The 13,097-nt window shown below is 43.5% G+C and overlaps 1 protein-coding gene and 1 long non-coding RNA gene across 2 annotated transcripts; one reads left to right on the plus strand and one right to left on the minus strand.

Moving 5' to 3' along the window:
• Positions 1–9,488: 9,488 nt before the first annotated feature.
• On the plus strand, positions 9,489–10,450 carry LOC119358224 (probable E3 ubiquitin ligase SUD1; the record flags this gene model as incomplete). Its single annotated transcript, XM_037624873.1, has 4 exons — positions 9,489–9,543; positions 9,639–9,736; positions 9,839–9,877; positions 9,959–10,450. Coding segments are annotated over 4 exons (684 nt in total), but the record flags the coding sequence as incomplete, so codon positions are not given.
• Positions 10,451–11,359: 909 nt separating this feature from the next.
• On the minus strand, positions 11,360–13,097 carry LOC119352100. The gene is made up of 3 exons (XR_005170115.1): positions 13,034–13,097; positions 12,196–12,944; positions 11,360–11,637 (listed from the first exon to the last, which is right to left on the minus strand). It is a non-coding gene; the product is annotated as an uncharacterized LOC119352100 (long non-coding RNA).

The following is a 13,097-nucleotide window of genomic DNA, read 5'->3' on the forward strand; positions in this document are numbered from 1 at the left end:
GATCCATTTATCTCAATGGCTTGCCGATCATCGGGCAAGTCCACCAAAGTCCATGCTTTGTTCTGATACATGGATCCTATCTCGGACTTTATGGCTTCTAACCATTTGTCGGAATTTGGGCCCACCATCGCTTCTCCATAGCTCGTAGGTTCATTGTTGTCTAGGAACATGATCTTCAAGACAGGATTACTGTACCACTCTGAAGTAGTATGTATCCATGTCACCCTACAAGGTACGGTAGTGACTTGATCCGAAACTTCATGATCACTATCATAAGCTTCTACTTCAATTGGTGTAGGTGCCACAGGAACAACTTCCTGTGCCCTGCTACACACTTGTTGAAGTGATGGTTCAATAACCTCATCAAGTCTCCACCATCCTCCCACTCAATTCTTTCGAGAGAAACTTTTCCTCGAGAAAGGACCCGATTCTAGAAACAATCCATATTGCTTTCGGATCTGAATTAGGAGGTATACCCAACTGTTTTGGGTTTCCTATGAAGATGCATTTTATCCGCTTTGGGTTCGAGCTTATCAACCTGAAACCTTTTCATATAAGCGTCGCAGCCCCAAACTTTTAAGAAACGACAACTTAGGTTTCTCTAAACCATAATTCATACGGTGTCATCTCATCGGAATTACGTGGTGCCCTATTTAAAGTGAATGTGGTTGTCTCTAATGCCTAACCCATGAACGATAGTGGTAATTCGATAAGAGACATCATGGTACGCACCATATCCAATAGGGTGCAACTATGATGTTCGGACACACCATCACATTATGGTGTTCCAGGCGGTATTAATTGCGAAACAATTTCCACAATGTCTTAATTGTGTGCCAAAACTCGTAACTCAGATATTCATCTTTATGATCGTATCATAGACATTTTATCCTCTTGTCACAATGATCTTCTACTTCACTCTGAAATTACTTGAACCATTCAATAATTCAGAGTTGTGTTTCATCAAGTAAATATTCTCAACATCTACTCGAATCATCTGTGAAGTAAGAACATAACGATATTCACTGCATGCCTCAGCATTTATTGGACTGCACACATCAAAATGTGTTACTTCCAACAAGTTGCTATCTTGTTCCATCTTATTGAAACCGAGGCATTTCAGTCATCTTGCCTATGTGGTATGATTTGCATATCTCAAGTGATTCAAAATCAAGTGAATCCGAACGATCCATTTGCATGGAGTTTCTTCATGCATATACACCAATAGACATGGTTCGCATGTCTCAAACTTTTCAAAAACGAGTGAGTCCAAAGATCCATCAACATGGAGCTTCTTCATGCGTTTTATACCATTATGACTTACATGGCAGTGCCACAAGTAAGTGGTACTATCATTACTATCTTATATCTTTTGGCATGAAAATGTGTATCACTACGACCGAGATTCAATAAACCATTCATTTTAGGTGCAAGAGCACTCATTCAGGTTTAATACTAATCTTGATGGTAGAGGGAGCGTGCGATGTTAGATCACATCAAACTTGGAAACACTTCCAACACATATCGTCAGCTCACCTTTAGCTAGTCTCCGTTTCATTCCGTAGCTTTTATTTCGAGTTACTAACACTTAGCAACCGAACCGGTATCTTATACCCTGGTGCTACTAGGAGTACTAGTAAAGTACACATTAACATAATGTATATCCAATATACTTCTATCGACCTTGCCAGCCTTCTCATCTACCAAGTATCTAGGGTAATCCTGCTCCAGTGGTTGTTCCCCTTATTACAGAAGCACTTAGTCTCGGGTTTGGGTTCAACCTCGGGTTTCTTCATTGGTGCAGCAGCTGATTTGCCGTTTCATGAAGTATCCCTTCTTTCCCTTGCCCTTCTTGAAACTAGTGGTTTCATCAACCATCAACAATTGATGCTCCTTCTTGATTTCAACTTTCGCGATGTCAAACAACGCGAATACCTCAAGGATCATCATCTCTATCCTTGATATGTTATAGTTCATCACGAAGCTCTAGCAGCTTGGTGGCAATGACTTTGGGGAAACATCACTATCTCATCTGGAAGATCAACTCCCACTCGATTCAAGTGATTGTTGCACTCAGACAATCTGAGCACAAGCTCAACGATTGAGCTCTTCTCCCTTAGTTTGCAGGCTAAGAAAATCGTCGGAGGTCTCATACCTCTTGACGTGGGCACGAGCCTGAAATCCCAATTTCAGCCCTCGAAACATCTCATATGTTCCGCGACGTTTCGAAAACGTCTTTGGTGCCTCTACTTAAACCATTTAACTGAACTATCACGTAGTTATCAAAACGTGTATGTTCGATGTTCGAAACATCCACAAACGACGTTTGGGGTTCAGCACACTAAGCAGTGCATTAAGGACATAAGCTTTCTACTGTCCGCATAATTGCTACTATCAACTTTCAACTATATTTTCTCTAGGAACATATCTAAAACAGTAGAACTATAGCGCGAGCTACGACATAATTTGTAAAAGGTCTTTTGACTATGTTCAGGATAATTAAGTTCATCTTATGAACTCCCACTCAGATAGACATCCCTCTGGTCATCTAAGTGATCACATGATCCGAGTCAACTAGGCCGTGTCCGATCATCACGTGAGACGGACTAGTTAACGTCGGTGAACATCTTCATGTTGATCGTATCTACTATACGACTCATGCTCGACCTTTCGGTCTCCGTGTTCCGAGGCCATGTCTGCACATGCTAGGCTCGTCAAGTTAACCCTAAGTGTTTTCGCTGTGTAAAACTGTCTTACACCCGTTGTATGTGAACGTAAGAATCCATCACACCCGATCATCACGTGGTGCTTAGAAGCGACGAACTGTAGCAACGGTGCACAGTTAGGGGAGAACACTTCTTGAAATTGTTGTAAGGGATCATCTTATTTACTACCGTCGTCCTAAGTAAACAAGATGCATAAACATGATAAACATCACATGCAATCAAATAGTGACATGATATGGCCAATATCATTTTGCTCCTTTTGATCTTCATCTTCGGGGCTCCATGATCATCATTGTCACCGGCATGACACCATGATCTCCATCATCATGATCTCCATCATCGTGTCTTCATGAAGTTGTCACGCCAACGACTACTTCTACTTCTATGGCTAACGCGTTTAGCAATAAAGTAAAGTAAGTTACATGGCGTTCTTCAATGACACGCAGGTCATACAAAAAATAAAGACAACTCCTATGGCTCCTGCCGGTTGTCATACTCATCGACATGCAAGTCGTGAATCCTATTACAAGAACATGATCAATCTCATACATCACATATATCATTCATCACATCCTTTTGGCCATATCACATCACATAGCATACCCTGCAAAAACAAGTTAGACGTCCTCTAATTGTTGTTGCATGTTTTACGTGGCTGCTATGGGTTTCTAGCAAGAACGTTTCTTACCTACGCAAAACCACAACGTGATATGCCAATTGCTATTTACCCTTCATAAGGACCCTTTTCATCGAATCCGTTCCGACTAAAGTGGGAGAGACTGGCACCCGCTAGCCACCTTATGCACCAAGTGCATGTCAATCGGTGGAACCTGTCTCACGTAAGAGTACGTGTAAGGTCGGTTCGGGCCGCTTCATCCCACAATACCGTCGAAACAAGATTGGACTAGTAACGGTAAGCATATTGAACAAAATCAACGCCCACAACTACTTTGTGTTCTACTCGTGCAAAGAATCTACGCAATAGACCTAGCTCATGATGCCACTGTTGGGGAACGTAGCAGAAATTCAAAATTTTCCTACGTGTCACCAAGATCTATCTATGGAGAGACCAGCAACGAGTAGAAAGAAGAGTGCATCTACATACCCTTGTAGATCGCTAAGCGGAAGCGTTCAAGTGAATGGGGTTGATGGAGTCGTACTCGTCGTGATTCAAATCACCGATGATCAAGTGCCGAACGGACGGCACCTCCGCGTTCAACACACGTACAGCCCGGTGACGTCTCCCACGCCTTGATCCAGCAAGGAGAGAGGGAGAGGTTGAGGAAGACTCCATCCAACAGCAGCACAACGGCGTGGTGGTGGTGGAGGAGCGTGGCAATCCCGCAGGGCTTCGCCAAGCACCATGGGAGAAGAGGAGGAGAACTTGGGAGAGAGGGAGGGGCTGCACCAAAGGCATAAGGTGTGTTTGGGAGGCCCTCCTACCCCACTATATATAGGGATCCCAAGGGGGGGTGCGCCAGCCCCTAGGAGATCCAATCTCCAAGGGGGCGGCGGCCAGGGGAGGAGTCCTCCCCCCCCCCCAAGGCACCTAGGAGGTGCCTTCCCCTGCTGGGACTCTTCCTTTAGGGTTTCCCCAGGCGCATGGGCCTCTTGGGGCTGGTGCCCTTGGCCCATGTAGGCCAAGGCGCACCCCCTACAGCCCATGTGGCCCCCCGGGGCAGGTGGCCCCACCCGGTGGGCCCCCGGGACCCTTCCGGTGGTCCCGGTACAATACCGATGACCCCGAAACTTGTCCCAATGGCCGAAACAGGACTTCCTATATATAAATCTTTACCTCCGGACCATTCCGGAACTTCTCGTGACGTCCGGGATCTCATACGGGACTCCGAACAACATTCGGTAACCACATACAAGCTTCCTTTATAACCCTAGCGTCATCGAACCTTAAGTGTGTAGACCCTACGGGTTCGGGAGACATGCAGACATGACCGAGACGTTCTCCGGTCAATAACCAACAGCGGGATCTGGATACCCATGTTGGCTCCCACATGTTCCACGATGATCTCATCGGATGAACCACGATGTCAAGGACTCAATCGATCCCGTATTCAATTCCCTTTTGTCTAGCGGTATTTTACTTGCCCGAGATTCGATCGTCGGTATACCGATACCTTGTTCAATCTCGTTACCGGCAAGTCACTTTACTCGTTCCGTAACACATCATCCCGTGATCAACTCCTTGGTCACATTGCGCATATGATGATGTCCTACCGAGTGGGCCCAGAGATACCTCTCCGTTTACACGGAGTGACAAATCCCAGTCTCGATCCGCATAAAACAATAGATACTTTCGGAGATACCTGTAGTGCACCTTTATAGTCACCCAGTTACGTTGTGACGTTTGATACACCCAAAGCACTCCTACGGTATCCAGGAGTTACACGATCTCATGGTCAAAGGAAGAGATACTTGACATTGGCAAAGCTCTAGCAAACGAACTACACGATCTTTGTGCTATGCTTAGGATTGGGTCTTGTCCATCACATCATTCTCCTAATGATGTGATCCCGTTAGCAACGACATCCAATGTCCATAGCCAGGAAACCATGACTATCTGTTGATCACAACGAGCTAGTCAACTAGAGGCTCACTAGGGACATATTGTGGTCTATGTATTCACACGTGTATTACGATTTCCGGATAATACAGTTATAGCATGAATAAAAGACAATTATCACGAACAAGGAAATATAATAATAACACTTTTATTATTGCCTCTAGGGCATATTTCCAACACAACAATCTATTGATCATCATTAAAACAGTGTACGATGTTAGTTACAACCAACTAACTACAATCATGGTATTCATCTCACCAATTTTACGATCATGCACAAATTTATTGCTCGCTCCCTCACACACACAACTTCTTTTAAAATAAAACCAGGTGACTGAGTCTTCAGATGGTAAATCTCTTCGTAGGCATTCCAGATGTAGCATGTTGAGAACATCTTGGCCTATATGATAATGAAGAGGAAAAATAGAGTTCACACGAAGCTAGTATGTTAGTAACCTTAAGATAAATATGAATTACTCCCTCCGTCCAACAATATAAGATTGTTTTTCAAGCTAGCATAGCTTGAAAAACGTTCTTATATTATGGGACGGAGGAGTACCTTTTACAATTAACTTCGAAACCACAATCTCCCGCACTTATGTCTTCTCAAGCAGTACTACAACGATACTTTCTGCCAAGCAAAACATCAAAACAGCTAAGAAATATCAAGATAGCTTACAAACAGAAAATGAGTTAATTAGTACTGTCATATTATACTCGAGAAAATAGCATTCTTTCAATATCCAAAATTAGAAAACCATCGATGATTTAGTATGATCGACACATTTACTGGGGATGTGACATGTCATCTGCTCTCCGATGTCCCATATAACATTACAAAAACAGAGAGATTGTTTGCATATATGAAACGAACAGAAGAGCAAAAGCACCTGTTACACCATGATTCCACCGCTACTTGATTCCATTACCAGTCCAGTTACCTTCCTTATATTTCTTCAGGGCACGTTTCTCGGTCTCATATATAGGGCGCCTGGGCTGCGTGAATTATTTACGTTCTTCCGTCAACCTCCAACTCCTGACAATGTAACAAACTGTTATATAGCAATTCTAACGGCAGCAATTAATTGGTTAGCTAGTTTGACCTTTGGTTTAGTGCTGACTTTGAACGAGCTGGTACTGGTTTCTTCAAGCAAGTCTGACAAGGGAAATGGATCGACCAAGGATACGTCGTCGTCGCTATCGAATTTCCCGGTCGAATTTCCGGAGTACTATACCCACTCCAGTTTCCTCCGTCACCCGTGTCACCTTATCCACCGGCTACGTAGTCAAATAATTCCATCATTCGTCATGCAGCTGGTAACTACTAACTACTCGAACGCGTTTACCATACACTAGTGCTAATATATATTCTCCCGCTCGTTGTCTGCTGATGTCTGAACGTGGCGTCCGGACCCCCGACTTGATCCATCCCTCTGCTCACCAACTCCCAGCAAGCGCTGAACACATGGCAGTGGTGATGTTCCTTCTTCCGGAAATGCAAAAAATGTCATGGTCAGCTCAGGGGTGAAGAGCAGAAAATGCCCTTGAGCTGACCATCGTTTCTTTGAAACAGTATGCGTAACACTTGCTCGGCTAGGCGCCATTTGACCCTTCTAATCCTCATTCCTCATCCTCGAACCCTAGATAACCTAACATACTCTGCCGGTCTGCCCATCCCTTTCAACTGCGCGCGTGTAGTGTAGGTCGAATGATGCCCCCACCTACTACCTCTCACGGTCTCTTGCATTGCATTGCATGCATATCGCTCCGGCTCATGCATGCTGCCTCACCGTGAAGGTTTCCAGCCCGGTGCTACCTCTCCCGACGGCCGGCCGGCAGCAACTCGCGTGCGCGGATCTCCCGGCAGCAAGCTGATATCTGCATGGAAACACGTGCGGGCTAAGGCGTCATCAACGACGGCTTGCTGGTATATCCGGCACGTGAGCTCGTCTATGTACGTGAGCAATGATGATTTTGCGGACGATGCATGGACGACACTAGGTAATAATCGTTGGATTGAATCCCTTCATACCTAAGCAACGTCAGATCCTACCATCGTCCACCTGTCGTGCATAAAAGGTCGTGCTTCACGTATGTACTAGCGCCCTAGCGCAACACAGCCAAGCAGCAAACTCCAAGCGCCTACTACACGAGACGACGAGAGGGGAGCGAAAGGAGATCGGCAACTCCCGCGTGTGACTCGTACGAGCGCATCGAGACCGGAAGGGCGACACGCGCAACCGCACACCATCCTGTCCACTCGCCTCCATCCACTCCTCGCCTTCAACCACGACGATCGGGTGCATCATCGGACTACGCGACGTCATCTACGCCGAGCCACCGATCTGCACCAGCAAGCTGAATCCCTCCGTCAAGTTGTGCGAATACATGACGGGGAAAAAACGAACCGTCAAGCACATCTGCTAAAAGCGACACCAACATGCATCATCCACACGACAGACCGGTGTGGAACGAGATGCAATCTCTGACACGACACGATATTGACACTTCGTCGTTAGAAGAGACACCTTCAAGCAACGCATCGTCGTTGAAACGGGGCTGCAACACCATGGCTAAGGTATTTATGACGTTGTCTTCATCAACATTTTCATTAACACTGCTGCCACCTCATCCACAAGATGGATATCTCCAGTGTCCTCTGACAGTACTACTACAAGATGCTTCATCGACGGCAACAAGGACCGCTCAAGACGACGACGTTCACCGCTTCATTCAGGACAACACAAGTGCATCGACACGGCGTCAGTGTAGTGACGACCCATATACGGTCACACAGTTCTGGCAAAAATGATGTGTGCTCGATGTGTTTCCTCCGGTCCTGGCAAAATCGGTGGTCTCATTGCTGACAACGCCCTCTGATATCCGCAAGGTGCATCGTCAATGACTGCAACTCCGTCATCTAGAGCATATCGCAATTTTTTGCACCTCCTGCTTTGTGCGGTCTCATCATCCAGGACGACTACACCATTGTCCACGACTACCTCAATCATATCTGCATCATCATGATCAACTACCTCGACATCGACATACTCGGCTACGTTTACAACTACTAGTTGATGTTCCGCAGGCGCACATGATTTAGTTGTAGTATTTTTGAATTAAAAGTATCAATCCCACATGGAGCACGGGAAATGGTATATGCCTTTTCTAGTGGTTTATCGGAATGTGCCCACAAGTTAATTGTGATTCAAAGCAAATGTGTTGCAAAAGGTGAAAATATTGCAAGAGGTTATAATGAGAATTTAAAGTGCACAAGAATAAAATAAAATACAAGAGGCAATGGAAATGATGAAAACATGAATATGGCTAAGGCGATCTTAAGAAATCAGGGTTCTCCATTAGTATGTATGCTACGTCACTATGCAGATGCAAAATCCTAGGTTCGGATAACTGATCCACCTCATATGTTTTTGTAAGTGGGCGGAGCCAATTACATATACGTGCATACATGCAGCAGCTCCGTATCAGCTGAATGTGGGGTGGAATGGCGATAGCGTGTATGGTACATGGCTACACATGTTGGCATGTATGTCGTACCAAACTCTGCTCAGTAATAGAAATGATGTGAGGTGGCTTAGTTATCCGACCTAGAATTATGCAATCACATAATTATGTTTTATACACACTAGTGGTGAATCCAAACTCCCCAAAAACATCTTAGCGTTATTGTTGATTCAAATCGCTTTCATTTGTTATCTCATTCTTTTACTTTACTAGATGACCCGTTGCGCCGATGGTGCAAAAAGCATCGGCCAGCCGAGTCTTCAAACCATGTGCATGTGATAGTTTAAGAGATATGCTTTTATCTCATTATATGGTATCATGACATATGAAAATGAAGCGATGACAATATCTGATAATAGCATACATGGGTTTCATAAAGTAAGTTGTAGTAGGATCAGACTGAAGACATAAAAATATTTGAACACTGATTAGATCATAAGCAAATAGAAACATAGTGAGGATCATGTGGATATATTTAATTATATAAATTTACTGTTTTACCAATCAATCAATTGAAATTTTGTAAATCCAGAGGTGTTGGTTGTGGAACTTTTGGCAAATACTTACCCTTCTCGCACATTGCACCAGGAAATTTGCTGTTGTTCAAACAATGCCGCGTGCAGTCGTAGCATGGTTGACCATGGTTGTATTCAATTCTGCCATTGCTGTTTGCCATCCCTCGGCTGCCGGTAGCAGGCAGATTGAAGTCCAATGGTAAATGAATGTTCAGAGAGTATCACTGAACTTCCTTTGATGGAAGTTAATATTCTATCTTGTTTGGGCTTACATGAGCAAATATTTTGTTGCAGATCTGTTTGCTATTACTGTCGGACTGTGCGTCATATCAACTATTGTTGCCGCCTGTAGATACTTATCTGCCTGTATGACTTCTGGAGAAACATGCCTTGTACTCCCTCCGTTCGGAATTACTTGTCGCAGAAATGGATGTATCTAGATGTATTTTAGCTCTAGATACATCCATATTCAAGACAAGTAATTCCGAACGGAGGGAGTAGCTTTGAAGAGGCATCTGGTTTTCTTCATATGGGTCAGGAATTTAATCTAGGTGGTTTCATTCATTTTTCTGGTGTATGCTACAGCTGAATAACTTGATTGCCTCTGCTGCCAGATGGTCATCATTCCTCTCTTGATGGGTTTGCTGGTTGATCTATCACTGATATCACCCTTCGCCGGGCCTGTTGATGATTTCCCAGTTCTAAACTTTTTCTGCACTTTTCTCCTAGGACGGTTCTCCAAACGCATCTGGATCAAGTCCTTCGTCGACGAAAGGTTGAAAGCGAAACTCAACCGAGCAAAGGAAGATTTATGCGTGGAGCTCAGACTGATGTGGTGGTTCTTTCAAGATGTGTGCGTGCCCGTCGCCGTGAAGCTGGTCGCTGCCCTAGGTGTTCCTTATGTGCTCGCCAAGGTCGTCTTCCCAAGATTGGGCTTCTCCGCGGACGTGAACTTGACAGTCTACCGTTACGTGTGGTCGCTCCGCCTCGGCTTGTGGGCACTCTGCTGTCTTGGCAAGGTGTTGGGCGTCGAAATGCACGATTCTATCAGGGACGACCGCTACATCATAGGGCAGAGGTTGCAAGACGTTGGAGACCAAGGCTGAAGACTCTTTGCTGGGAACTTCTTTTTGTATGTAGTCGTAGTAGTTAGTTCACTTCAGAGAGGGATATGGTGAGTGCTATCAACAGTTTGCGCGCAAACGTGTAGGCCACATTACTGGCAAGACGGATGCAAATGTGATGGTTCCAGACAGATAAATTTCCTGCGAAACTTGTAGATAAGGGCTTGGTTTTCCGTGCGGAATAATTTTGCTGAATTCAACATCTGCAAATATCTAACTTGACAAGGCACATTTTGCGTGCTTGTTTGCAAATCACGGCCGGCTGAATTCAGTTACCACTTTGCTTGGCATCCTTGCTTTTTTCATAACACAACCGGCTGAACCCAATGGCTCAATTGCTTGGTCCAAAATCGCAGCATTGAAACTGTGCAGCTCTAGCAGTAACTAGCTATGCCCGCGCGTCGTCACGCCGCGCCTATTGATACATTATGTGAGAAATTCTGTATACGGTGTTACTAAACTTTATACATTAATTATCCTATTAACTGTTCTGTTTTTGCTTGTTCACTTTACTTTTTATGTTATGGTGTATATACAAGAATCATATTGGTAAATCTTTCATAAAGAAAATATTTATTGAATGAAAAGAACCATCACGTCTCTGTCATATTTTTCCGTTTGGCTGGAAGATATTTCCTGTTGGTAAATCTTCTCATCAACCTTTCCGCAAGGGTTTTCTTTTCTCCTCTTTTATTTGATAACTTCATTGAATTTTCACAAAAAAGTTCTATTGAATGGTGAAGCCATCCCGCGCGGTGCCGCGTGCCGCCGTTATACATGATCTTCATAGGCAACGCCTCAGCACTTTATCCTAGTATATACTAACAGTGTGTATTTCTAATCAAGCAACCAATTTCAAAAAAAGATGGCAGGAAAAATATGTTCAAAATACTTAAGTGATTGTCTTCGAAAAAAATCTTAATGATTGGCTTTCCATCTCAGGTACTGTTGTACTACCATGAGCCACAACTTATGCTACATATTACACAGGTGTTGATCATTGATCAACCCTAAAGTATTATTGTTGTTCACATCAAAGATAAAATTAATTACTTGACAACCCTCTTCTCATAAAAAGCACTGAAAATCAGAGTGCACGATATCCCTTGAACAGGATTTTCTTGGTATGAAGATCAATTAATCACAGGAAAAAATGTCATGGTGCAAACCTATATATAGAAGTACCTCATTTAGTATCATAAACTGGGAAGGCTCTACTAATTAGAATGTACATACACGGACCCAAATTTCAGATGTGACATGAAGAAACTGCATGCACCCAAGACTGAGAAGTACAGAAAGAATTTTGAAGAAGCTATGAAGAGACATTTTTCAAGTATGGAGTTTTCTCAAAGCATAAATGAATGGAAGAAACATAGCAAGAGAGAAGCTGCAATGAACATCATTTTGATTTCTACAGAACGCATTATATATTATATCACAGATTCAAGAAATAACCATAAAAGATGTAAAACATTGTAGCAGATTACTCTCCGTCCAACCATCCTTCTAGTACACTTGCTCCCTTGTAGACATTAACACAAATACACGTTGGCATGAACAAAAAGTAGCACATCCACGGGGATTAAATCAATCAAGCTAATGCTGAAAAAAAATCAATCAAGCTAGCTCCATTAACAAAAAGTAGAACTTGTCCTCCATTCAGTATATTTTGGTGTATAAATAAAATGCACAGAGAGCATCAGGGTTGGGCTGAGCATACAGACCTTGCTGCCACTGGAGGCGATGGAGCTGAGCTGCTTCGTGATGCTTGCCATCCATTTACTGCTACAACCTGAGAGTGAGAAGGAAGGATAGCACATCCAAGAACTGCAGTAGGAAAAACTGATCGCCAACAGATAATAAAATTCAGACACTAAAAAAGATGTATGTATTTTGTGAGGAATGGTTGGTATTAGAGCTAGGCAAATATTGCACGACAACTATTCTAATTGAAAGTATTTTGCAAGAAATGGTACTGCACAACGGAAGTCGAACATGCAACTGTCTGCTCTTAGATTTCAACACATTTTAAACTGCACTTATTCAGAAAAAGCATGCAAATAATAGCCTGTATATATAGAGCAACACCACCTCAGTTTCTATAACTTCAGTAATAAGGTTCTTCTTTATTCAGAGATGTACATGTAAACTTGTACAATCAACGGAAAAATACATGTGATAGTAGGTAGAACTACTGTTCTAATAATCTCTCATAGTCACGTGCTCGTGCTATGAAATATATATTTCTCAGAAACTACAAATTGTCTCTGAAAGTAAGGATATACAGCAGCTGGAACTTGCTATGTACAATGGCATGAACCCACTTGCATGCTGCTACAGTGCATGTACTTCCTCTGAAATTAGATGTAGAGCACACTAAATTTCTCGTAAACTTATAATTATCTCTATAAATAAGGATATGCAGCTCCTCGATGTCGATCATGAGCTTGTAGAAGAGCCTCCCATCCCTGACCTGCAAACACATTAATGGAACAATTAACTGAAATGCATGCTAAATTTGCCTCAGAAGAAGATGCACGCATGACTCGAGAGGGAGCTGACCTGAAGACCCATGAGCATATAGCGTGCGATGCGTTCTGTAGCAGCCGCTTCTCCCAACACTCTT

This window comes from Triticum dicoccoides, chromosome 2A (genome assembly GCF_002162155.2).
Source record: "Triticum dicoccoides isolate Atlit2015 ecotype Zavitan chromosome 2A, WEW_v2.0, whole genome shotgun sequence".
NCBI lineage: Eukaryota > Viridiplantae > Streptophyta > Magnoliopsida > Poales > Poaceae > Triticum > Triticum dicoccoides.